This window comes from Urocitellus parryii, chromosome 1 (genome assembly GCF_045843805.1).
Source record: "Urocitellus parryii isolate mUroPar1 chromosome 1, mUroPar1.hap1, whole genome shotgun sequence".
In the NCBI taxonomy this organism is placed as follows: Eukaryota; Metazoa; Chordata; class Mammalia; order Rodentia; family Sciuridae; genus Urocitellus; species Urocitellus parryii.
This window is the reverse complement of record NC_135531.1, coordinates 8,116,899-8,144,782: the sequence shown is the minus strand read 5'-3', so window position 1 is coordinate 8,144,782 and position 27,884 is coordinate 8,116,899. Positions and strand designations below refer to the sequence as shown.

General features: G+C 44.5%; 1 protein-coding gene across 1 annotated transcript in view; it reads left to right on the top strand.

Moving 5' to 3' along the window:
• Window positions 1-27,884, top strand: part of Sema5a (semaphorin 5A) — a 446,744-nt gene that overhangs the window by 316,848 nt on the left and 102,012 nt on the right. The window contains exon 11 of the mRNA XM_026397069.2: window positions 3,526-3,730. Within this exon, the coding sequence (XP_026252854.2) occupies window positions 3,526-3,730 (205 nt within the window). The remainder of the gene's footprint in view (window positions 1-3,525; window positions 3,731-27,884) is intronic.

The window sequence follows — 27,884 nt, the reverse complement described above, 5'->3', positions numbered from 1 at the left end:
GTGAATGGAGCATGCAGAGAGGTGTAGGCATTTCAGGAAGGAAACCTGCTCAGCTGAGCTTGTCTTCTTTGGGTAGAACTTAAAACTTCCAGGGAGGGTCTGGGGCTATAGCTCAGTGGTTGAGAACTCACCTAGCCTTGGACATGGGTTCAATTCCCAGCACGGCAAAAAAATAAAGAATAAAAACTAAGTAAATGAAACTTGCAGGGAACAAAAGTTACAGATTATGATGACTCTCTGTGTAACCCCTAGCACCAGTAATTGCTTTGTTCTTGTTAACTGTATCTGAGAGCTATCCTGGCCTAGGCATCCTGACACCATCAACAAAGTCCTCTGGACTTCCATAGAGGGGGAACTAGTTTTACACTAAGGCTCACTCCACCAGCTATGTATAAAAGTCCTAAGGTTTGCAGTAACCAACAAGCTGAAGTGGGTAGATTTTTTATACTTGTTTTTCTGCTGACATTTGGAATTTTATATAGCACTTACATAACAGGAGTAGCCAATTAGCATAGCAGGTTGAGGAAGAGAAATGGTTTGGGAGGGCCAGTATATAATATTTCAAAATTTAGTATAGAAATCTCAATTGGAAACATTAATAAGACAACAAAAGCTATTGATTATCTTTCTCAGTTGCAATCTAGAGGCTACCCTTGGTGTTCTTTAACTGTCTGCCTCATTGGAGGATACAGTCCCAAGGTCATCCAAATTCAAAGTCTCTATGTGAAAATAATCAGCCACTAAAACCACACTGTGCAGACCCAGTGGTATATAGTAAAAGAAGGGTAGAAGGGTCCAGAATCTTCCACACAGTTTTGATCACCACCAATTGGAAATGAGACAACTAACATGGATAGACAGCCCTTGAAAGCGGAAAGATGGGGAGACTTCTTAAGAGAACAAATGTAAAATTCAGTTGTATCCTTTGGGACCACTTAAGGTACCATGCAGGCTGGCAGTGGGATGGATGAAGGTGCCGTGGAAATTCAGTAGTCAGGGTGAGGCTGGTGACTGTGGGGTTGACCACCAAGTGCTGGGGAGCTAGGACTGGGATTCATGAGTTGTCTTTGAAAAATAAAAATACACAGAAGTGCAAATATTTGTCATTGTTTTAAAAATTGGCAGGGTTACTTGCTTGAAGAGGTAGGTGTTGGCATGGTGGGCTGTTGTGGATTTCAACCACATGAGGGCAAAAGCTGTGTCTTTTCTATTCTTACTGTTCTATTCTTGCCTGGTATACTCCGGGCATCGCACAAGGTCCAACAGACACTGGGGAGACCACCGTATAAAGCACAGCTAGAGAATTTATAGCCCTTAGAAAGCTCAGTAGTTTGTTTGTGATCCAATAAACATATCCATTCGAGTAGTTTTCAAAATATTGGAAACAGAATCCTTGGGTGGGATATTTATTATAGGCTGGTAGAATAAGCCAAGAAGTAGTTGAGAATGTTTCAGAAGCAATTCTTGACAGGGCGGGCAGATGGCTTAATTGAGATATGGGTCTCAAGAATAAAGAAGAGTTCCAGCGACCCTGCCAGGCAGCCCCAGGCCTCATTACTCTCGTGAGTCTCCCCCTCTCCAGGGTCCTCTAGAGCAGTTTTTAGTTTATGCCTCCTGATTTTTAGGATGCCAGTTTTTGAAAACACCATAAACACCAAGCAGTCACTATGTGCAGACCTCACAGGGCTGCAGTAGCTACCTGTGCCTGAAGTTTTGCCATCAGTTTGAGAAAGAGGTGTCCTAAGAGCTAGAGTCCATGTGCATGGGCCTCTGACCAAGCCCCTGGAAACTCTCCGTAGTTTTAGAAAACACTGGCTGATAGTGATGTCCCTGTTTCATGTGTTGTTATTAAATCCTATCATAAGGTAGAATCTCCAGCACAGCCTCTCTCCATCCCCCAGAAACAGCTACTTGTGTATCCATGTGCTGATTCCTTGTCCCTTCATTTATTCACTTCCCTCTAGCCATGACATCTCCATGGGCCATGGGACTGCTGTCCCACTCGAGGACACTTAGCATTGGTGGAAGTCACCAATGACTTCCCCAGGCCAGGCACATTGTCCTGCTCTTTGGCATTTCCAAGGATTTTCATGGACAAGTGTTTCTGCTGGTTATCTCAGTTGTTCTCACATCAGCCTTAGGAAGTGAGCAGAGTCCCTACTTCCCTGGTCACTTTACAGATAAAGCGTTAGAGGATGAGGAGAAGGGTCCACTCCGAGGCCACGTGTAGGGAGAGTGACAGCCCACTTGAAACGCTGCGGTCATCCTTTGGAGCTTGGGCTCTCTCCTTGACTCCCACAGTCTCTTCCTGTGATACCCAGGTGCCCTGCAACCGTGTGGTATTAAATTAAGCATGGGAGTAGATGCACAAAATCCATTTACCTCTGAGATTCTCTGTGCAATTGGCCTATCATTTTATTGCACGTGAGACATTTTATCAAATGCTACAAAAATACCATCTACTTTAAAAAAGCAATTCCATCTTGTTCTCTTGCACCTCTGACCTGTTATAAAGCCAGACATTAGAAATGGTGTGTTATAAATGGTAGTTTCAGGCAGCATGGACCCCCAAATTCATTTCCATCAAACCTACTTATGTGAAGTTCTGCTGAGGATCATTCACTGTTTGTTCCAGAATTTAAAGGTCGGTGGTGATTTTCTGATTCTGTGCTCTGCTATGGGAATGCTATGCTTTCTTTCCTTCCCCTCTGTGTACCCTGTCCCTGCCTGAAACTGTCACACGTAGCACATGCAGCCTCCCCCCAACACAGCTCTGAACTGAATTCTCCCAGATTCGGTTTCATAGTATTTCTCCTCTCTGTAAACCGATCCTTCCTTCCTCCTGCCTTTGTCTTTCTCCCTTCCCACTTTCTTTTCACTCTCCTTTCTCATTCCATTTATTCCCGACCTCCCCCTCTTATTGCAAATATACTGTTTTATTTCTCAGATTCCTAGATTCAAACTGAAGTTTTTATTTCCTCTATCTGGGAATACAAGCACAAAACATTCAGACCAGCACAGTATTTTCATAGCCCATGTGAATGACAGACACAAGTGGCGCAGTTGTCAAGGAACCAACGTTTGCTTATAAACCCACTGCTACAATAGAAAATGAATAAATCAACATCATGTTCCTGATTGTGGCATTTTCCACCTGGGTACCTGCTTTATCAGATAGTTATAATAGTATGTGTTAGCCAGGGAGCTTCCACGAACTCAACAGCCGATGAGTGTCTGTGCATCTGGTGTTCATATTAAAGTTGGCGACAAATACCACTCTGTTTTGTAACTTAGGATCTCTCTGTCCATAATGGAGTTGAGAGAGTCTTCAAATATGATGAGTTCCCGTCTTCACTGAGATGGACTCTAGGCACAAGGACGTCAGGGGAGACGGAGAAGCACACCTCTTTGTGTGGTCAGTCCCGCCCTGTGGCTGAGTCAAGTTCCAAGTCAGCTGGGCTGGAGTGGCCACATCAGCTGTGTCCAGATGGCTGCTTGTGTAACGTGGACTGTCTTTCCTTGCAGTGTGGCACTGTGGACCAGGGCCTGTATGTGAACCTGACGGAGAGGAACCTGCAGGATGCTCAGAAGTTCATTCTGATGCATGAGGTGGTGCAGCCAGTGACCACAGTGCCCACCTTCATGGAGGACAACAGCCGCTTCTCCCACGTGGTCGTCGATGTGGTGCAGGGCAGAGACACCCTCGTCCACATCCTCTACCTGGCCACAGGTAGGAGCTCTGTCCTCCTCTGAGCTGTTTTCTGTCATGTTCTATTTGATGTTTTAAACTCAAAATATTCAGCTGGGCAAGAAGCTGAGGCCGGGGCTGGATCCCCAGGACTTAAAAAAGTGGATATTCATTTCAGCTTGACATTTGGGGTCTGTCTCCGCCACCTGCTAACCAGCTTTATCTGCGCCTGAAGATAAGATCCAGCCTCATCCGTCCATGGTGCTTGCTTATCCTGGTCATGCCCCTGGGAGTCTTCATTTCACTCTCCTTTTTTCCTGTGTTAGTCCTACTTTAATGGGCAAGAGAATGCCTCCTTTCTTAACTCTTGTTCCCCAACTATTCACTAGGCAGGACCTTTCTGGGCAAGGCCGTCGTCAGTCGGACGGTTTAACTCAGCAGAACACTTTGTTGGAGAATATCGCTGGGTGAAATGCTCTCCTGGGGTTGCTGTGGCGATTTCTGATGGTCTCAGAAGCAGTGCTCACAGCAGACTCTTCCTGTAGATGCCACATGCAAGCATTCGAAGAATATTTAAAAAAAAAATAAGTAGCACAATATTTTACAGCAAACATAGGTGACAGTGCTTATGAAATTACAAAAAGCGGCTAGTGCTGCTCAGATTTCACAGTAACCAGAGTGCAGAGGGCATGCTTTACCCAAGTCCATTCTGCAGGACGGCTCCAGCCCAGCCCAGCCCCAGGACCAGGTCTCAGCTCTGTCTTCATGCCCCCCAGATACAGCAACCTCGTAGTGGGCTCTGCCCCCCTCCGCCTCACTCTTTTCCCGTGTCCACATTAACTGGCATTTTCTCACAAAGCACGATTACCTCTCTTCCTGTTGTGACGAGGACCATGTCTTATTTTGAGAGGATATCTCACTTTCTAATTATATATTTATCCGCTGGTTTATTTTATTCATTAAATCACTGAGGTTTATTGAACTTTCACTGTCTGTGGAGTTCACTGTCATGCTGAGGAGTGGAGTGTAAACAGACAGGCTCTGTCCTGCTCTCAGCTGGCATTCTGAGGGGCAGTCAGGCAGTGGGTGAAGCAGTGAGGCGCCGAGGAGCTGCTGTGGTGGTGGAGTGGTGGTGAGAGCCCCCAAGGGCCCCGCCTGGCTCTCAGACCCTGCCTCGGCCCAGAGGTGGCATTTAAGTGAGTACCGGGGAGGAGCAGCCAGCCCTGCAGCCAAGAGGGAAACAGAGAACCCTGCAGATGCAGGGACTGTCAGCTGTGGGCAGGGCTACTGAGGGGTCACAACAGAGGAGGACAGACGTGACCTCTGCCTGGCCCTGGGGGGTTGGATAGAGGCCACTGCTGCCTGCGGGGGCCACTTGAGGAAGGAGTGGGGAGGAAGGGGGAAGAGAAGAAGTCAGTTGAGACAGTTGCTAGGAACAGCTCTCTGCAGAAGTGGCTTGGTGACGGGGAGAGAATGAGGAGGTCTCTAGAGGAGACGGGAGGCCAGAGAGGGGACTTTAGATCATTTTTGTATTATGGAAAGGAAAGGAATGAGTAGTGCACTGTTTGTCTTGTTCACCAGGCTGCAGACAGGGATTGTGTATCTTTTTCTGCCATTTTAATTTTTAATGTGACACAGGCAGTGTGCCTAATGTGGTAGATTTCTAGTAGGAATGACAGGACATTTCCAAAAGTGTCCCTAGTTTTTTAGCAGATATCTTCAGGTTAATGCCATGGAGAGTAGGGTCACCTCCATGGATTCTGGAGGCAGTGGAGGCCTTCATCCATGGCTGGGCTGCAGAACACCTAAGCTGGTCAGCTCAGAGCAGCCTGGGGTCTCCACCCCAGCCTTTTGACCTGTTCCCTGTCTGTGGGTGCAAATGCTGTTGCTGATTTGAAGTTAGCTCGGGTGATTTCTGATGAAACACTTTGATTTTGATGGGTGCTGAGTGGGCCCTGGTTGCTGATTACAACAGAACACCATGGTCAGGGGGGCTTAGAAACAGATTTGGTTCTCAGTGTTCTGGAGGCCAGCATGATGGCTGCTGGGATGTTTCCTGGTCAGGACCTCTGGCTGGCTTGGCACGGCTGCTGTTTGTTGTGCCCTCACAGGAGAACAGGGACCTTCTCTCTGTGTGTCTTCTCATAAGGGCACCAGTGTCATCATAAGGCCTCTACCCTCGTCACCCAGTTCCTCCACTCATGACTTAAAAAGGTGAAATGGAACTAATTGTTCCCATGTTACAGACACAGTGCCATCGGTTTCACCTTGGGAATACAGGCAGGTTGGGTGACAAGTGCCAAGTGTGTATTCTCCCACTTCGACTTTACATGAATGAATGCACCTGCTGGTAGCCATGTGGGGAGTGGGTTATCTTGTTTGTGAGCAGCATCTAAAGATCAAAGTGAGACAGAATGTTGCCACTGTAGTTCTTTGTGGCCCCCCAAGTCCTGCTGCCTTTCCTAGACATGTTCAGCTCCATGTCTCACTGATCCATGTCTCTGCCCTTGGCAACCCAGCCAGGTGAGACTGTGCTGAGAGTTCGAAAGTCATTTCTTTGAAACTCTTCTCAGTTAGAGCAGGAGGGCAAATGCCGAGTCTAACTCCATCAGGATATTTCTGACTGGGGTTCTCTACGTGATGAGGCTAAGTGCAGACAGTTTCTGAGCTCCTCTATAAGGACAGAATGAGAGCGGGGTTCACCAGTCTCTCCTTAGCTGGCTACAGAACACATCTCCTGTGGCTCTTCTCCTGCCTCCGAGATGGTCCTTCGCTGCCTCACTTATCTCCTGGCCTCCTGTGTGGTCTTGGCTGGGTGGTCTCTGCCCATGGCCACAGCCAAGACTATTTCATGCTTCCTCCCGGGAAGTACATTCAGACTCACATAGTTCCTACTCTCCCTCCTCTGGTATCACCAGAGCACTTTTATTTTCATATAGTTCATGTAACACTTTTATTTTCATTGAACCTCAGTTCTAGTGTGTCTAAATTACTTAATTTTAATTTATTTTTAATCAAGTAATCATTATTAAGTTAATGATTCAATTAACCTTCAACTGACTATAACCTTGAAATGTCCTATCCTTAGATTGTGACAATGATTGCACAACTCAGAATGTGCTGCAGATCAATGGGTGGATTTTTTCATATGCATATTTTACCTCAATAAAGATAGTTTAAAGGAATATGATCCATCCTTGTGACTTACTGAATCATTTATCATAAAATATTTTGTCTTAATTAGAGGATTGCTCATAAATTTTACATTAAAATGCTGAGCACAGGGGCATATGCCTGTAAACCATACAATTGGGAGACCAAGTCAAGAGGGTCACAATTCAGGAATAATGGGCAACTTAATAACACCCATCTCAAAAAATAAAAAGGGCTGGGGGCGTAGCTCAGGGGAAGAGCTCTGGCATGCATAAGGCCCTAGGTTCTATCCCTAGTGCAGGAAAAAGAAAGAAGGAAATGAGGAAAGAAGGAGGGAAGAAATATAAGAAGGAAAGAAGGCAGGGGCGTGCACACACACGTGTGCGCGCGCACAAATGCACACACTTTTCAACGTTTTTCTTTCTGAACTTGTGAAATTCACATCGAAAATGAGCAAGTCATAGATGGTGCAAAAGCGAACGGTCCACACAGTCACACTGCCTTTACCTGATTGATTTGAACTGGAGCCTGCACTGAGTTTATCACCTGTGTTTCCTTCTTGTCCCCCACCCCAAGGTGGATTGCACCCTGCGGCGAAGTATTTATAAAAGTTTCAGAAAATACAGTAGAACAAAGAGAGCATGAGCAGTCTCTTTCAGGCTGCAGAAAAGTAAATCAAACAGAATAGTTGAAAGTAGGAACAAGAGTACATTTGCTACAAATTTACTTTGCCTTAATAAAAGTAGAGAATATTAATAAAATAAGTAACATTGAAATGATGAATGATGAAAATGAGATGAAAAGAGGTTCTCCTAGAGACAAAGTAAAGAGCAAAATAAATCTATTCTATTGCAAAGGTAATGATGACATTTGAAGCTTTATGTGAACAGAAGCAAAGCTAAAGGTTAATTAGTAACAGTAAATGTTTGCCATGGCTGCAGGGACAAATGCAGAGATAAGATAGAGTCTAGATACAAAGGACCCAGGAAGACAAGGCAACAGTATAGCCACTGGTGTCTTTGAACCAGAGAACTCCATGGTAAGTTGTCCCTGAAAATATCATTAAGAAAAATTCCTGAAAAAAAAAAAAATGGAAGACATGAATCTGAAGATATCAAAACACTCCACATTTGAGCAATATTGATTAAGAATAAAGAAACACTACCTGGGCATTGTGGCACATGCCTGTAATCCCAGCAGCCCAGGAGGCTGAGGCAGGAGGATCACAAGTTCAAAGCCAGACCCAGACAACTTAGCAAGGCCGTAAACAACTTAGTGAGACTTTGTCTTAAAATAAAAAAAATAATAATAATAAAAAGACTGGGGATGTGGTGCAGTTGTTAAGTGTCTGTGATTTTAATCCCTGGTACCTAATAAAAAATAAATAAATAGATAAATACTAGACATAGCCAGGTTAAATTTTTAAATTCCAAAGGTAAATAAAGAAAGCACTACAGGGAAAAATAACAACAAATGGATAAAAGTCTGGTGTTCTCAGAATACTCTGCAGCTGCCTGAGTCTGTGAATAAGGCCCCCCAAATCTGAGAAAAATAAAATGTGATTCAAAATTATTAAGCTCACTGAGGAATTTAAAAAAAAAGACAGACATTATGCAAAAAGAAATTCTCAATCAATAGGCTTCTAACGATCTCTTTTCTAAACATGAAATAGTACTAATTACTGGCTAAATTGAGTCCAACAAATTCGGAGATTTGAGAAACAAAGGAAAATTAAAAAAAAAAAAAAAAAACACCAGATTTCAAGCTGAGCAATATATTGAAAAGCAGAGAGAAATCAAGCAGGATTTATGAGTTTTATTCTGGGTTATCTTTCCTTCAAAAATAAACGTACATTAAAACTTTAGGGACACAACACCCGTGATTCCTACTTTAAAAACAGAAATCAAAAAAAAAAAAAAAAAAGGGAATCAGAACCAAAACCTCAGGAAAGACGATGTCATGGGTGGACAGAGACCCAAGGCTCATTTTATATGTGATCAGGAAGAACTGGGGTGTTGTGTGCAACGGGGTGGCAAGACAGGGTTTGGGGTGCAGCAACCCAGAGGAGAGCTTCCTGGACTCGCCAGAGACCCTCTCGACTTCACTCATCCTGGACTCTCGCCCATTTGCTGTGTCTCAGCTGCTTCCTGGGTAGAACCATGGGATTCCTCTAACCAATGCTGACCAGCTGGTGGCCGGGAGGCTCTGGCCCCTCTGCCACGTCTGGACTTGGATGAACATCCACACTGCCGGGCATGGGGTTTGGCTTCTCAAACAGGCACTACAGGATGGGCAGGCAACTCAGAATTGCAGGGGAGGATGCGCTCCCCGTAGGGTGAGTTTCAAGCAAGGAGAGGCAAGGTCTGAGGAGGAGCCTTCTGATGCCTCCCGTCCCCTTTTCCTTCCAATGCACTGTCCAAAGCAAGGCTCCTGGTGTAGATGAGAGGCGTTTCCGTGGCTCATCACAAAGAGCATCCCCATGGTAACCTGTGTCGACCCTCCCCCCTCGCCCAGCCAAGGGCAGCTCCCACGATGTGTCAGCACCTGCTCCTTGCATCACGCTCAGTTTCCTAGGCAGTGACAAGAAGGGATCCCACTATGACTGGAATTCGCTCAACCTGTAGAGTGTGTGGCTGCCAGTGTAGACGGAGGGAGCTATTACATGCCTTATAGTCTTATTAAGAAATGCCGATTTTAATCCAAGCATCACCATCATTGTCCTAACTGATGACATTGCAATGCTGTCATCCTTTGCTGTGAGCTCCATGGAGGAGAACTACCTACAAGGGACCCTTGCCCACTCTCCCTCTCTGTCCTTCCAAATAGCTTTTAGATATAAAGCATGGCATTTGTGTTACTATTTGCTCCTAATCATTATTAAAGACAGGAACATGGTGTGACTTCCAAAAGAAGTTGAGGCTTACAACCCAACAAACATCCTTCCATATATGTTGGAAATTTTCTTTGGATTTTCCCCTGAGATGGACAGTCACTTCCAGGGGATGACAAGAGAGGTGTCACTACCCCACTGTGAAGGGAGCATGGCACCTGAACACCTTCACATCAGTCTTCCTGCCTCCAGGGCTGGGAGGGAGTGGGTGGCTGTTGCTTTAACCCTGCGGTGTGCTCTGATTACAGCAGCCCTGGGACTTTTCTTCTTTGCAGCTGGTTTTACAGCCCAATTGCAAGTGTACCTAGCTTTCTCCTATCCCCCGGCATTGCCCAGTGTCCTGAGCACAAGAACAAAATTAGTTCTTTACCATTAGTTTATGTCAGGCCCAATTAAAATGAAAAGTCTGTTGTTGAAAACAATGTAAGATATGCCAAACCTCTTAAAATGCTGTACCATCAGCCGATCGTTTCATTTGATTAAATGTGGGCACAGTTCTTGCATTTTAATGAGTATTGCTTTTAAACATGTTTCCTGATTAATTTCAGTAGCTTAGGCTTGGTTTCCTAGCCACAAAATAATATGAAGTTATAACTTCTGAATTAGTAAGTTTCCTAATCTATTCTAAATGGGATTCAGTTGCCCAACTCCCATCTTTCTGGAGTAACTGATTTTACAGTTTCCTTCCTGGTCTGCTTTCTCCTTCTCTGTCTCTCTCTGCTTGGGATCCATGTGAGGTGGTCAGCCATCCTCTTTCATGTTCCACATGATCCATATTGATTAAAATCACCCCAGGCAGTAAAGATTATGGCCTTTGAATAACAACAACATACAAAACCTTACCTCCTTTCATGCAGATTCTGCCTGACACAGATGTTTCTCTAACTCCTTTAGGCTTAATATAGCTGTTGGAATTTAAGCTCAAACCGGCTCTCCTTTGTTTCTACGAAAATCTGGAGGTTGACAGAGGTTTCAGTAGCATTCATCCAGTACTGCAGGTCTGTTTTGCAAGTCTAAATTTCTGCTTCTGCAGAGAAACATTCAAACATCTTTCTCTATGGAAACATCAGGAGGCAGGTCAATGGGGAGTTTGGGTTATTGGCATGCATAGCTTAGGAACCTGCTTAAGAAATTTTAGCAGATATCTTTATCCTGGATAATTCCCTTGAGAGAAGACCCAGCTAACTACTAATTTGGTGAGGAATCTGCAAGTGTTATTACAAAAAGCATCGTCTAGTTGATCTTGAGGACATGGGTCTCTGTAGGTAATAGAGACCTCCCACTAACTGGTTCTCCCCTTTTCGTCCACACCATCCATGGGGGTCAGCACATTATGCAATTACTTATTACCTGCTCCTGTTAACTGTTCCTTTCCATGCAAAATGCTGGTGTATCTTAAAAGATATTTAATTCATATTCTTTTCCACTTATGGGTCATTCTGCTCAGATCAGAGTATGAAAACAAAATATAACTGTGTTTCTTGTGTTCACTGCTGATGAACATTTTTCTTTTAGAAAATAAAAATTTTAGCATAGAAGATTCTATCAGTATTTAAACTTCAGTAATAAGGTTCTGTATTTTTTTTCCTCAATAAGCATTTATCAGGTAAAACAGAAGAAAATTATGCTTAAAGGAATACATTCTCTTTTTTAAAAAATTTTTTAGATGTTGACGAACCTTTATTTTATTCATTTATTTATATGCAGTCCTGAGAATCAAACCCAGTGCCTCACATATGCTAGGCAAGCACTCTACCACTGAGCCACAACCCCAGCCCTAAAGTAATAAATTCTTACATTTATTATTGATTTTAGATTTGTTACTAATTATGTTAATTTTGAATGAGGTCAGTGACAATGAGGAGCAGCTGTGACTTGTGGCTCTTGTGGCCTTTCTCGTTGTCCTCATGCTCAGTTAAACTTACTGTGGGTGGGAGCAAGGGCAACACATCAATCATCAAGGAAAGTACACTGGAGGCACTAATTTCAGAAAATGCATGACAGAAAATACAAGCATACCTCCCCGAGATGCAGGCTGCACACCTTCAGGTCCGGGACACAACCCATTTGCATCAGAACCTTAGGGAGGTTGGAAGTGATCAGCTGTCACTGTTTCCCATAGTTTGTCTGGAGTGCAACTGGAAGAGCATTTTGTTTTTTGCTTTGTTTTGTACTGGAGACTGAACTTAGGGATGCTTTCCTACTGAGCCACACCACTAACCCTTTTATTTTTTAATTTTGAGACAGGTTCTCACTAAGCTGCTTAGGACCCTGCTGAGTCTGGTCTCAAACTTGCAATCTTCCTATCTCAGCCTCCCAAGCCACTGGGATTGGAAGAGCATTTCAAATGAGTCATCTTGTCTTTGGTCTTCTTCTCATCCTTCATGTTCTATAACCTGAACACTAAATCCAGTTCTGTGGGGTAATGAGGTTTCAAAGAGACATTAGTAGCCTGTGACTGCCCTAGTCGTCTAGTTTCCACGTTGCTGTGTATTTGCTCAAAAATGGAGGCTTTCAATACTGCTACTCTGTGTGCCTTTCCAAGTCTGTTCATGTATTCTTTTATAGTTGCTGCTGGATTCTCCTGTCACATTAGTACCCACCTCAGGGCAAGCAAAGATCTTCAATACCATCCTTACCCAATCACTGTGGTCAGTTTTAATCAGGTTCTTTCTGTGGAGAGAAGATCCTTGGACACTTCAGAGGATGCAATGCATTTAAACAATGTTTGCTCCTGCTGCCCATCAGTGGTCATCCTCCTCTGCATTTCTTGACTCCCTTTCCTGAGGACAGCCTGATCTGTCGTCCAGGGCACCATTTTCTGGGATGCGTAGACCACTCCATGACAGGCTACTTCAAAGGCTGCTGCTGGTCAGCTGGGAGAGGGGCTGCACTTGGGTCAGGGACCCACCTCTGAAGCCATCAAGTGTGCCAGAAAGCTGCATGTTTCTTCAGTAGAGCAGGACAGCTAAACTCCAAGGGGAACCTCAGCTTTACTCAGTTAAACAGTTATTAAGTAGGATATTAGAAATCTGCCCACCAGGAAAAATTGTGCTCTATATGGGGACTATGAATTGAAATGCATTCTGCTGTCATGTATAACAAATCAGAGTAAATAAATAAATTAAGAAAAAGAGAGAGATCTGCCCACCATGGGAAGTCTCTTGGAGGCCTCCAACCCTTCAGAAACTCCCCTCTCAAACCAAACCCTTCAAATTAAAGTTCAAATTTTAAAAGTTTGAAATCAAATGCAAAATGTTTATCCTTGAGGCAATTGGTTAGTACTGAAGTTATGAGGACTGTGCTTATGTCACCGTAAACCTGCTCTGGAGTGACCTGCACAGGTAATGGCACTGATTGTGTGCTCTGACTGGTTAACCAGGCCAGCCTGACTGCTTGTGGAAGTGAAGCTTTTGCACGTTTTCTCCAGAGCTCCATGACCAAATGTTCACAATTTTTTTTTTCTTAAATCAGAAAAGTAGAAGAAGAGGGAAAATGAAAATGCACGTAGTTCATGTCATTTAACGGTAGTCCCCCTAGTAAGCAAAACCAAATGGACAAACAGTATCCCTACCTGGCTGTCTTAAACAGTGAGAGCCTCTGCTTGCCCCCCTCCAGCTGCCTCGGTGCCCTCTCCTGCTCTTTCCTTATCCTGTGACCTGGATGTGTGCTCTTGTCTCCATGAGCAGGTGCCTGTTGGGTGAGTTCCTCATGTACAGGCAGTATAGTAACCGCATCCCACCTCCAGGGGCGCTGCCTCCTGGAGACCCTGGTACCCCAGGACCCTTGAAGGGACTTAGGGTTTCCTCCCAGAGGAGTCTGTCCACCACTAGGGTTTAATGTGGAGCTCCAGGCACACGTTCACTCACAGGCCGTGGGTGAGGCTTGCCACACTGGAGAAACTTCCAGCCACACCACTCCTCCTCCACTGGCTGGCAGACATTCATACGTGAAATTGCGATCAGCTGGCTCACCACACTTTCTAAGCTGATGCATCCAAAAACAGAATACTTCTTAGTACCATAAAATCTGGAATAATTTGATTCTGTTTGATGTGTTAACAAATGGAATCTTTGCTCAAGAGAACTCTGATTCACTCTCAGATGGGCACAGGGCTGTCATCCCTCTTCCCTTGAAGGAAATGTTGTCTGAAGCATATCTCTACAATGATTTGATCTACCATGTAGAACATGGTAGCAGAGACTTTCCAGAGGAGCAAGATCCCTTGGACTCTGTCCCTTGTGCACAGTGGAATCAGCTCTAATCACAGGAGCTGCATTACCTGTGGGGTTTGTAGTGCCTTGGTTTTCAATATCTGCTGTTTCAGTTTTAAACATCGTCATTCTTGTTACCTTGTATATGTGGCCCCTGCCTGGGCATGAGGACCAGACATCACTGAGCATGCCTAGGCCCTGGCCTCTCTGTAATGAAGTTCTGAAGTGACATTAGTGCACTAGAAGGAGAGGAAGGAGAGATTTGTGGTGAGGTGTCCTGAACGGGGTGTCAGGTGTAATGTTGTCACACAGCTGAGTGACTGGGAGGAGTGGTGCCCGCCACTTACTATCAGACCAGCCTTTGCAGACAAGAGGGTGGAGAGAGCATTTCTAGAGTAGAGGACAATACCTGACACACTAGGGGACAGAGTGTTGAGGAGCAGGAGGGGAGGCGTGACATAATATTGTGGCCCCCCTTCTGGAGCCCAGTAGAGGAAAGGGGATCTCCCACAGTCCTCCTGGAGAGTGAACACTTGGGCACTTCCTCCCGTTGGGGGTCTTCTGTAACCTGTGGCTTAGGTTAATATGTTGGCGGAGGTGCAGTGATCGACAGCACCCAGGTCTAAGGAATACCTGTCCTGATTGTGGGGAAGACGGCGTTTGTCTTGTCAATATTAGAATTTCTTATAATTTGATAGTCTCAAAAAAATAGCATGATTCCAAAAAATAGCATGATAACCTGTGAGTTATTTACTGGTTTATAATATTTTCATCCTCTTTTCTTCTTTAAAATGTATAGATGGCCACAACTACACGTCACGGTTTAGATATGAGGTGGAAAAGCTCAGATGTGGGATAATGCAGGGATTAGCTGGGTGGTAACTGTGGGTGGCCGGGGTGTGGCTGGAGGAGTGGGTCCCTGTGGTTTATTTTTTGTCCTGATAAGTGAAGCTGTCTCTCTCTGCTGCTTGTTGCCACCTGCTGCTTTCTCCTCTGCCACCCCCTCCCACCTTGATGCTCTGCCTCCCTGCAGGTGATCCATGGAGTTCACCGTCCATGCACGGAACCCTCTGAAAACCATGAGCACCGGATAATCTTTTTCTCCTCCCAAATTGTCTTGCCATCAGTTCTTTTGGTCACAGTATCAGTGTGCTAACAGAAACACTGTGTTTCTTAAATGTGGCACTTATGGCCTGTAACCATCTTCTCTCCTAAGGATGCTGCAGAGGTCCTTACTGAGCAGCCACTCAATTCTCCTAGTATTCAGGATGGAATGATGTTCTGAGCTACATCCCTAGAGGCAGACGCTCTTCCTGCAAGATCCTATTTAACTTACCTGGCAGTTGAGTTTATCTTTTCTTGGAGAAGCTGAGGACAGGACCTTTGTTAATGAGATCTTACATGAAGAATCAGAGCAGCCCACGACCAACCAACCCCTTGCCATGATCTGAAGTCACCCTCTCCAAGTTCAGATGTTTAAACTGAGTGTATTTGGAGACATGGCCCTTGGGAGATAATTCATTCATGAGGACAAGGCTCCCTATGAATGGGATTAGCACATTACGCAAGAGACACCAGAAATCCTTGACCTTCACATCAACTGAGGGCACAGCAAGACGGTGCTGTCCATGAGCTAAAGGGCCCTTACCACACAATCTGCAGACATCTTATCTCAGAAGGGACAGCCTTTAGGCTGAAAGATATGCCGACTATTTTATAAGCCACCCAGTCTGGTGTATTTTGTTACAGTAGCCTTGAAGGGCTAAGGCAACATAAAGTTGAGAATACAGGAAATTAGGATTGTAGGAGCAGCTCTTTTACAGACCAAACAAAAATCAGATGAAGATAGAAACATTTCTCTGCCCTTGTTGGATTGAATGACCTTAGTAAGTGCTAAATAAATGTTCAATGGAAGACTGATAGAAAGAGGTAAGCCTCTGTCCATGTGTCCATCTGTTCAACTTCTAATCATCACCAGGATGCTCATGATTTTAGTAATCGCAAATGTAAAAACAATAATGAATGTTTGGTTTCGTTTTCCATTTAAGCATATTCATTAAAAATTAATTTTCTGACAATGTGAATAATAATCACCCCTATTTGGATTTGTGAAGGATAAAACCTTAACTGTGTTGGAAATTATTAAACCATTTGGAGATGAAAACAACATTCAGAAGGGCATTTCTTGTCACCTATTTTTATTCTAACAGCTAAGTTAGAATAAATTTTCAGTCCCACCAGCAATGGTTAGATACATTATATTTTTTTTTGTATTTTTTAATTTGTTTTAATTAGTTATACATGACAGTAGAATGCATTTATATACATGATATATCATACAAAGATGGGATATAATTTCTCATTTTTCTGAGTGTACATGTTGCAGAATCACATCGATCATGCAGTCACATATATAACTACAGTAATAATGTCTGTTTCATTCTACTATCTTTCTTATCCCCACATCCCCTCCCCATCCCTTCCATCACTTCCCTCTACCTAATCTAAGTAATGCTATTCTTCCTTAGTGCCCGCCTCCTTATTGTGAATTAGCATCCACATATTAGAGAAAACATTTGGCCTTTGGTTTTATGGGATTGGCTTATTTTGCTTAGCATGATATTCTCCAACTCTAACCGTTTACTGGCAAATGCCATAATTTTACTCTTCTTTAAAGCTGAGTAATATTCCATTGAGTGTATATGACACATTTTCTTTATCCATTCATGTATCAGAGGACACCTAGGTTGGTTCCATAGTCTAGCTATTGGGAGTTGAGCTGCTCTAAATGTTGATGTGGCTGCATCACTACAGTATGCTGATTTTAAGTCCTTTGGGTATAAACCAAGGAGTGGAATAGCTGGGTCAAATTGTGGTTCCATTCCCAATTTTCTGAGGAATCTCCATACTGCTTTCCATAGTGGTTTCACCAATTTTCAGTCCCATCAGCAACGTGTGAGTGTACCTTTTCACCACATCCTCGCCAACATTTATTGTTGCCTGTATTCTTTTTTAAAAATATTTTTAGTTTTAGTTGGATACAATACCTTTATTTTTATTCATTTGTTTTTATGTGGTGCTGAGGATGGAACCCAAGGCCTCCCATGTGCTAGGCGAGCTCTCTATTGCTGAGCCACAACCCCAGCCCATTGCCTGTATTCTTGATGATTGCATTCTGACAGGAGTGAGATGAAATCTTAGAGCAGTTTTGGTTTGCATTTCTTTAATTGCTAGAGATGGTGAACATTTTTTCATATATTTGTTGATCAATTGCATCTCTTCTTCTGTGAAGTGTCTGTTCAGTTCCTTAGCCCATTTATTGAATGGGTTATTTATTTACTTATTTATTTTTTTTTTGGTGTTAAAGTTTTTTGAGTTCTTTATATATCCTAGATATTAGTGCTTTATTGGAGGTGCATGTGGAGGCATCACAATACCAGATCTTAAACTATACTACAGGGCTATAGTAATAAAAACAACCTAGCATTGGCATCAAAATAGACATGTAGACCAATGGTATAGAATAGATAACACAGAGACAAACCCACATAAATACGGTTATGTCATACTAGACAAAGGGGCCAAAAACATTCACTGGAGAAAAGATAGTCTATTCAACAAATGGTGCTGGCAAATCTGAAAATCCATTTGTAGCAAAATGAAATTAAACCTCTATCTCTCAACCTGCACAAAAATCAACTCAAAGTAGATCAAAGACTTAGGTACTAGAACAGAGATCCTGCGCCTAATAGAAGAAAAAATTAGCCCAAATCTTTACCCTGTCAGCCTAGAGTCTAACTTCCTTAAAAAGACTTCTAAAGCACAAGAAGTAAAATAAAAAATTAACAAATGGGATGGATTCAAATGAAAAAGCTTTTTCTTAGCAAAGAAAACAATAAAGTGAGGAGAGAGCCTACAGATTGGGAGAAAATATTCACTACATTTTATTTTTAGCTGAGGGATTAAAATTGAGTTAAGAAAAAAGGAAAGGAAGGTTTGTTCGAGACACATTTCTTCCTGTAACCAGTGACCATCTGTCATCTGGTGTGCATATGAGGCTGGAGTACTGACATCGTGTGCAGTGAGCAAAGTCCTTCAAAGCCATCCTGCATTAAGCCCCGTAGAAGTTGGTTTTTATTCCCCAGAACTCCTTAGAGATATTTGTTGGTCTTGATTTTCATTTATTTTATAAAGATAAAAAACCTGGTAATTAATTACCTGGATGCCTAAATAAGTTTAAGGAATTTTGAAAAAAACAGTTCTCACCTTTAGTTTTATGAGTCATCTCCTGTATTAATTATCAGCATAGGGAATTCATGTAGGCTCTCAATGATATGATCATTTAATTAATTTTAAAAAACAGATCTTGCCTTAAGCAAAAGAACACGGGCTCAGAATGAAAAAGAGTTCCAACCAGAGGCCTTGACTTGTCACTGGTAAACAAATCTTTACAAGGCAGTCTTCATAATGAGCTCTGCTCTTGGAGTCGAGCTGTAATTTTTTCTGTCAATTAGAAATCTTACTGGATGTACAACCCTGGCATCATCTCCTCTCCCTGAAGCACTGATTTTTCCTGTCTGGGCTGGATCAGGGCTGGTTGTCTGGCTTTGCTGACTTGCTGACTGTGTGAGGCACCAGGCCTCCTGTCTTGAGGACCCTCTGACTCTCACAGCTGGGGCTTTTCAACCTGCATCTCTGGGTCCTCAGACCCGGGGCCCTCCTGTCCTTGAGTCCAGAGCATCCTAAGGCACCTGGGCTCTTTGTCCTAGTTCAGTGGGACCACTGTCCCTTGTAGTGAGCAGGTCTTTGTCATCTTCCCCCATGACCTATGGTCAGTCCTTTCTCCACGTGCTTGAGTAATGGTGTGTTCCTTCCAGCACGTGCCACCCAAAAAGCAGAAAAGCATTCCTGTGCCCTGCGGGCAGTGGCCACCAGCTGTGCCCATCTCCAGGCTCTGAAGTCTTGCTCCCTGATCCTCTGTCCCCTGCTGTCTGACGGGACTCCTGATAATGGCCTTCATGATGGGAGGACATCTATCTGCTGGTGGGATCAGGTGCTCTTTCTGAGTCACACAGTTAGGAAAAACAGAAAAATTGGCCAAGTCTCATTATTTGCCTTCTGCCCAGTACTGGGCCTGCTGTGTGGCCGAGATTGCTACCAAATCTGCACCCACAGAATTATTGGGAGCCATACAGGAAAGTCAACCCCAGAGCCAACCAGCAGGGGCTCCTGGGGTCTGTGTCAGTTGTGTGGGGTGTTCCTAGAGGCTGAGTGGCTTTTCCCACCTTAACATTCTGCCACAATTAGGCCTGTGACTATCTAGTGAGCATGTGTCCTGCCTGGCCCTGGGACACGAGCTGGGGTTTCCTTGCCCCTCAGGCATTTGGTTCCCGATTTCAGAATCTGACTTCACATCTAGAAAGTCTACTGCTCTCTCCCCATTTCTGCTCCTTAATCCCTGGCCTCATGCTCACCAAGTCCTGTCTACACCCAAGGAATATGTTTTTCTCTTTCTTCAAACACAACCCCAGTCCTCTCACCAGATTGGGTTTTAAATGAAGAAGCCACAGTGTCCTGTGGATGACACGTCTTCTGGAAGGATCATGGTCAGGGAAGGCGTATGGAGCACAGACAGCTCTCACCCTTCCTATTCCTCCCAGGAGAAAGGGAAGAATTTCAACCCCAATGCCATTAGTAGGGTTTCCTTCCCTCAGAACTCCTGCCCACGCCCACATCCAGGTTTGTAGGTGAGGCGAGGAAGGTGGAGGCCCTGCGCCAAACACTGGCAGGGCACCCCCCAAACATAGCACCCCAGTAACACTGTTGGTGGATGAAAGCGTGCATACTTTGTTCTCTACTTGCCCGAGTCAATCTGGACTACTGTGACCAAGCCCCACACACTGGGCGGCTTATACACAGGACAACTGGCCCTTCCACTCCTGGAGGTGGAAGTCTGCGATCAGATCCCAGCATGCTCGGGGACTGGTGAGGGCTTCTGCTGGACTGCAGTAGGCCACCTTCTCACTGTGTCCCCTCGTGGGGGAAGGGCAAGCCTCTCAAAAGCGTCTTTCATGAGGTCACCAATCCCATCTGTGAGAACCCCACCCTCAATACTATCACACTCACATTTAGGTGAGGGGATTCATATACATTCTTCTGAAACTTCTCACTTTCCCCCCATTTTCCTGTGTTCCTGCATGCAGTGAACACTCCTTCATTTTCTCTGTCATACAGTTTTCAACACATCAGTTTTGAGGATATGCAAATACATATGCCCCTTCTTTTGTTTTTAATAGTGACTCATTTTAATATCTTAGCATCTAAAGGTAGGTCTGGGGTGTGCACATGGGGAGGGTGTCACATAGTACAGGGGCATGTGCACAGATGTTCCCCAAACGATTTCACATAAGCAAAGAATTTTATTCATACGTTTTCCATTTTATTAAGAATAATTGTTAATACATATAACACTATTTAAAATATCTATGTAAGATTCAAAGAAGAGGAACCTGAGGAGCTAACTTCCAGATGAGTTAAGGAAGGACTTAGGAGGACCCTTGATACTGTGCCCCAAGCCCATGCCCTTTCCCCAGAGTGTACACCACCCGAATTTTTGCTTCTATGATTTCTTTGCTTATACATCATCTCTAAATGGTAAGGATTTTACCTAATTTTGAAATTTAGGTGAGAGGATTCTTATACATTCTTCTGAAACTTCTCCCTTCCCCCCACTTTTCCATGTTCCTGCATACAGTGAACACGTCTTCATTTTCCCCGTCATATGGTTCTCCATTATTCCTTGAATCTCTGGAAGTTCCTTTGATTGGCATTTGGCAGGCCATCACAAGGGGCGCTACTCTGTGCATCCCTGTGCTGTCTCCAGGATTTTACCCAGCAGGACTTCAATCATGATAACCCTCAAAGTTGCGTCCTCTGTATGGCACACTGGAGTACACATAGCTCTTCACTACCACGGGGAATGGCCCAACAGGACAAAGCCACCCACCCTTCCCGGTGGGTGCAGGAAATGTCTTAGTATACAGACATGCATTGCTTGATGCTGGGGATGTGTTTCAGAAGTGCTTCACCAGGTGACTTCTCTCTGTGCAGACAAGGAGTGTGCTGACATAAGCCATGACGACTGTGTAGCCTACCACCTACTAGGCAGTCGGACATGGCCTGTTGCTCCTAGCTGCAAACACGTGCAGCATGCCATAGCACTGAGCCCTGGAGGCAGTGGTAACACAGTGGTACGTTTTGTGCATCTAAACCTGGAAATGGTACAGGAGGCACACCCGGCCACAGGAGCTTCCAGCTCCTTTGTAATCTTATGACCACCATTGTATGTGGTCCACCATGAACCCAAACATCATTATGCAACAGGTGGCTGGATTGGTGACCTGTTCCTGGCCCAGGGGCTGTTTCTGATTGATAAGGGGCAGGCGGAATCTTCTTTCCACAGTGTCTTGCTGAGCTCAGCATTTTATCTGACATGATGTCGTTTACCCAACATGATTTGACAACACATGTGAACTAAGTGATTCCTCTGCCTCCAGCCCAGTGCAGAGCCCTTCTAAGGACCCTGGATCTTGCAGGTCCACTGGCCACTGTCCTTAATCCTCTTTGGTCAGTCCACCTTCCTCCCTCACCAGCCCTCCTTACCTTCCTCTGCCTGGCAAATGCCTGCTCCTCCTCAAGGTCACTTGAAAGGTGAAGCTTTCCTCTCCACCACCTTCTCCCCAAGTCTGCTTTGGCGTTTCTTCCCGTGTGTTCCAGAAGCCCAGGCTCTACCCAGGCTTCCTTAGTTTGTTGGCCTCTCCCACTCCTCCCCCACCTGGCTCCCTCCCTCCTGTCAGGCAGGGCTGCCAGGTAGGGCACAAGCATTTGAAATCCCCCAGAAAGATGGGTCCTGTTTCTACGTGGGCTAGAAGGGGGACAATGTAATTCCTGACTTGTAAGTGGATATGCATCCTGTATGTGGCTCATACCTCCCAGACAGAACCCTGCCAGGTGAAAAGGATTCTTCCAGGAGATCAGGGACATCAAGTCCAGGGCCAGACATCAGAGCAACCTTGGAAGAGGATATTTTTCTAGAAAGAGCTAAACCATAACTGGCCTGAATTTGTTCTCAGTGAGTGAACAAAGGAAGTACTTAGTATTGGTGTCACAAACAGTTGTCCATTCTGAGTCACCAGTTGACAAAGGGACAGTGTCAACTGCATGACCCACCTGCAGGCCTGAGCAGCCTGTGCCCTCCTTGTCCCTCCTGCATGTGGAAATTAGAAGAAGGATCTTAGTTCTGAGCAGGGGCCACACCAAGGCTGCTCCACTGCGACAAAGGGCTTTTGCTGCAGGGTGCAGGTCGGTCTGGAGAGCTCTGACTGAGCCCAGTTCCCTGTGTGCTGGGGCAGAACAAAACGACAAGGAGCAATGTCAGGAGCAAGACTAGCCAGGCAGGTGTGTGCAAATCATACCACAGGCACACCCGGTTCTACTTCAGGAGGGAAGGTCCAGGTGATAGAAGGTAGGCCATGGGATGCCCCCCAGTGGCCCACCTGGCTAGAGGCTGGACACCCTAGGTACCCAGTCCCTGAACAAATCCAGTCATTTTATACAAGTTAATAAACATGCAAATTAATAAACTGGGATGGAGAGAGGGCACATTATTTATTCTGTGAATTAGAATATTCAAGAAACTTCAGAGGTAGTATTTTTTTTTTCCTCAAATAAAAACTGCATATACTGGGTTGGGTGTAGCTTTATGGTAGAGTAATTGCCTAGCATGAGGGAGACTTTCAGTTTGAACCTCAGCACTGAAAAACATGATGAAGTGATCACATGATCAAGCTAATTAACATGTCTATTACCTTTTGTCACCATGTGGTACAGTAGAACTGCAGGACCTTTCCATTCAGCATAATGAAACACTTTGTCTTAAATTTACAGAGTGGGCAATTTTAGCAGGGAAACTGAGTCATGGAAGTCATGAAGCTATCGGGGAATGATGGAAATGTGCGTCAAATGGAACCCTTCAGATGTTGCTAGTGTGCTAGCAGTTCAGAACAAGGACAAAAGTGACGTGAAATGTAGTCATTAGAAAAGCACTGGACAGTGTGGCCTCAGGAACAGTGAGCCCCCTTTCCAGGGACTTGAGTCTGGAGATGTGTCCCTCACCTCTTATGGACAGGGTGACATTAGAAAGCGACGTAGCCTGCATGAGTCTCTGTTTCTGCGTCTGTTAAACAAGAATCACACACTGCTATTACACACCGTTTTTCACTGGGATTAAGGGAGGAGATGTATGCCCACCTCCTGTCTCTCACAAGTGGTATTCACACTCTGCCCACTGGCTTTTCCTGTGTGTATAGGAGTTTTAAGGTACTGGAACCAGAGCTTCTGGGAAGGAGGACTCTTGATCCTGGCACCCTCCTCCTGATCCTCACCAGCTTCCTGACTGTGATTAGGTCCCGGGTGGTCCTCCTGAGCAGGAACGATGCCACACACTGCACTGCCCTGGGTGCTGCTGTCCTTAATGTCCTTATTGACAGGCTGAAGTCATCTGCCCTTGAATGTTCGTCTCAGGATCATCCTAGACGTCTTGCCTAGATCCACCTGCACTTTTTGTGAATGATGATGGTTCCCTGGCCCACTGCAGACCTCTAGAATCCCAGCCTCAGGGGCTGGACCCTGAATGTCCCCTCCAGCAGGGTCCCTGTATTAACTTCTACAGTTATGAAATTGGGGCCCAGGCTGCAGTGCTCAGCGCTCTCTTCTTGCCGTACCTTTTCTCAAATTCCTCCCCTCTATCCGCAGCAGCTCCCCACCACTCAGGCCACTTTTCTGAGTAGACAACAAGGGAAGTACATAGAAATTCAGGGGCAATTTGCCTGATCAAGTTCTCTACATAAGTGATAGGATTTTTATTGTGATTATTTTTCTGTTATTGTTTAGTATCAACCACAAAAAAAAAAATTGAAAAAAAAGGGAAAAATTCAAAACTGAGCTTATCTGAAAAACTTTCAGGCCATAAATTTGAAATCCTGAAGTCTTCACTCACTTGGTAAACCTGGACTAACAGCTGGTTTTATAGAAAGCAGTTGACAATGGGGAAAGACTCAGCTATTGATGCTGAGGAGCACTCAGGTCATGTCAGAGGTGACAGATGTGCATCCTACCATTTAATCCAACACCCTACTTAGCGGTTAGAGGACTAACCTTCCATGAGCCCACAGACTTGGGGAGGACTGGGCTGGCCTGGGAGGTCAGATGGCCTGGAGGCATGGATGTTGGCCAGTGGGTCTGGGAGATGCTTCCTGGTGGAGAAGGTGGATAAAGGCCTTCCTGGGGGAAGCCACAGGACACATAAAACATGGAGCTCACCAAAGGCCTGCGTGCATCGAAAGAGTGAGGCATCTCAGTGGCTGGAGTTGTGGGTGGAGAGACGGGAGGTGGAACGGAACAGCAGGATGGGCCCATGGAGTGTTTTCTCCTAACCCAGGATTCAGGATTTTAGCTAAGTGGAGAGACTTGGTCCAAAGAGGAAAGGCTGAGATCTGTTTGGAGTCACTGAGCCCCTGTTGTATGTGGTAGGTCTCATTGGAAATCCTTCTTTGAAGGGGAGAAGGGTTGGATCAGTAAAGGAGAGCTCAGCTCCTCTGGGAAGCCCTGGCCATGGGTGGATCACAGCTGAAGGGCGCTCACAAGGACTCCTGCAACAGAACAGATCGGGACATCAGGCACCAGTTTATAATTGGTCTAATGTAGCAACTTGGGGGAAATGACAAAATAATGTTCTTATTCTGTTCAGGAAAGAGCTCTAATTCTTCTTTTAAATTAATGTTTCAAAAGTGCAAAAGTGCTTAGCGTAGATTTTTCTCAACCACCTCAATCAACAACTAATGGGACCAGACACAGTATAAATCTCACCACTGGGGGTGAGAGGGACATTTAGCCCGTGTCTTCCTGCCGGGTGACTGTCAGAGAAGGGCTGCCCACCGTGCCAACCGGGTAGTTGTTTTGTAATTTACAGAAAATAAATCTAAGGCAACTCATTTCCTTTTAGGAACTTGAATTGCTTCCTTAACAGAATGACTGGAGCTCGACTTCAGCTGCGGTTTGGAGGAGAGCTTTACAAAGCGTACCCGGAGGACTCCGTTAATTGCACTCTTGTTTTAAATGTAATATGGTCTTTATTCACAGGAAACTCCAGTGGCAAATTTCCTATAAGCACCGGCTTATGATTTGGCACACTGAAAGGGGCTTTTGAGGTTTTGTTTTGCAAGGCAGTAGAAGGCACTGGGAAAGACATCATTTCCCCTCCTGGCTCACAGTGCTAATGAAAGCAGGGAGCTGGCGGATTTTAGGCAAAACCTGAATAGGACTTTTCACCTGCAGGCGAACAAGAAGCAGGAAAATAAAAGTGACTCTTACAGAATGTGTCCCATGTGCCAGGCACTCCCAACACTCACACAGTACACTCACTCAGTGGCCTGAGTGGTGGGAGCTGGGTACCCCGGTGAAGGACACACAGGGAGGTTAGTAACTTGCTCTTGGCCACGCTGCCTGCAAACATTGGATTCTGGAAGTCCAACCTGGGGTCCCCAGTGTCAGCCCACTGAGTCCTGTGCACCACTTGAGCACCTACTGTGTGCTAGGTATTGTTCTGGGATCCATTATGACCACATGAACCAGACAGGCTATGTGTCTCAGTGCCTGACTCCAGAATTTATATACTTAGGGTGGGGCCTAGGGGAACGTGGTTTAAAATAGTACTTTGGTATTAAAGAATGTTACATTTAATCTATGACGAGGAATGTTTAAACTGGCTAACATATTCTTCTTAGGGAAAAAATAAGCCATTAGTTGAATCTGACAACTGAGTTAATTAAAATCTTTTCAGGCATGTACTAGCCAGGAAGACCTGCTTTTTTCTCTGAATTCCCTTTTACTACATAAATGTAATGCTGAGCGCCCAGTGCCAAGACCAATTTAATTCATTTGCTCAATTACAAGTTAAAAGAAGAAACTTTAGTCATATATTAGCTGTCTGCTGCTTTGGGATAACGACCTGCCGAATTGGTGAACTTTATATAATGATCTGTTGCTATGACGACGAGCTGCCCAGTGAGTGTGGGGGGGGTCTCATTATTACCTCACTGATAAGGCCTGGAACCCATGCAGATGCAGATACAAACGATTCTCTTCCACTCTGCGGTAACTGGGGTGATGAGACAAACACTAAAAATACCTCTTTGAACACAGAGCCACAGCGTCAAAGAGAGTCGAATGCATGATCAGAAATAAAATAAATTAGCCAGGTCAGTGCTCCTGGTGTCCACAATGAATCTCCACCTGTCACAGGTGACCATGGTCAGAGAGGCCAGTTGTCTCTTTCACAGGTTGGATTCAGCACACAGAAGACTGAGTAATGAGCATTCCCTTAAATCAGCAAAAGTTAGAGAAGTAATTTTTAAAAATGGAGTACCTATGATATACCTTTAAGTGTCTGATGCTTTTAATAACCCTGTCATCTTTATATCCCATTTTCCTGAAAAAATTTTTCTTTCTTTTTTGAAATTAATTTATTTCCTTACAAAGTGAACATTTTTATGAATGTAACAACAATGCAACTCCACCCTCTAAGTCTTTTTTATTGCATTTTAGAGGAAGCATATTTATCTGTGTTTTGGAACTGTGTCAGGCAGCTCTTCTTACATGGATCAGTCTTCTTTCCTGTCTCATGCTCTCAGGAGCATCAGGGTTTAAGCCATGGGGTGCCTAGAACAGGTGCCTCCTGTAGGCATTCTTTAAGCCTTAATTTTTATTACTGTTAAGGCACTATCAGATCATATGCAAGTCTGAAAAGTCAAACATTATTTTTACCCAGAGCAAATGTTACAGTGTATTGACCATGTTTCTTTCCCTTCCTGTCCATTGGTCATCATCTTCCTATCTGCCTGAAATATATTTGTTTTTATTATTTTTTGAAATATTAATATAAGTAAAATTCCAGAAATTCTCCAAGAAGAAATCCATTATGATCAGAGAACATTTCCTCAGATACCTGAAAGTTCATTCTGTAGTGCTCACTCAATCCCAATTTCTCCCAAAGCTCACCAGAGGCATTAACATAAAGGTATTAAGCAATAGCACCATCCATATTAATTATTGTTTAATATTCATCAAAATGCATCAAGTTTGCAAAATTTTATCTGCCCTTCATATTCCTCTTCTACTTTATATTTCAAATCCATACATATGGGGGCTTAGAGAAGGGAAATACTAGAAAATAATAAGATATTCATATCATGAGTCTTGTGATCACACAAGGTTAAAATTTGAATCCAACATATAATTTGTAAGATGTCTGGGTTAGAACTTGACTTATAGTTTCTCCAGGAACAATAGAAAAACCATTTATAGTCTAGCTTTGAAATTGCTCTGAACAAAGGCTCTGGACTGTCGAATCTATTTTTGTATTTTCTAGTTTTGATATGGAGCATCTAGATTGGTCAGATATGACCGCCACAACAGCGTACCACAGGCTGGGTGGCTTAAGGACAGCTTTGGGGCTGACAGTCCAGGGTCAGGCTGAGCAGGTTCTGCTCCTTCTGCATCCCCTTGGCCTGTAAGTGCCATCTTCTCCCCTTGTCCCCATGTGGTCTTTCTTCTGTGCCCATGCATGGCTGTACCCTAATCTCCTGTTCTTATAGGGCACCAGTCAGATGGGATGAGGACCCGTGCTGACCTTATTTTACCTTCATTATCGCTTTAAATGCCCTGTTTGCAAACACAGGCCCATTCTGAACCTCCGAGGACCAGCATTTCAATACATGAATTTTGGGTGAACACAATTGCCCTTTTAGCAGTCCCCATCCTGCCGGATGGCACAGCTGCATATCAAGTGAGGGATCCTTACACTTGGATCCATTCAATTTGA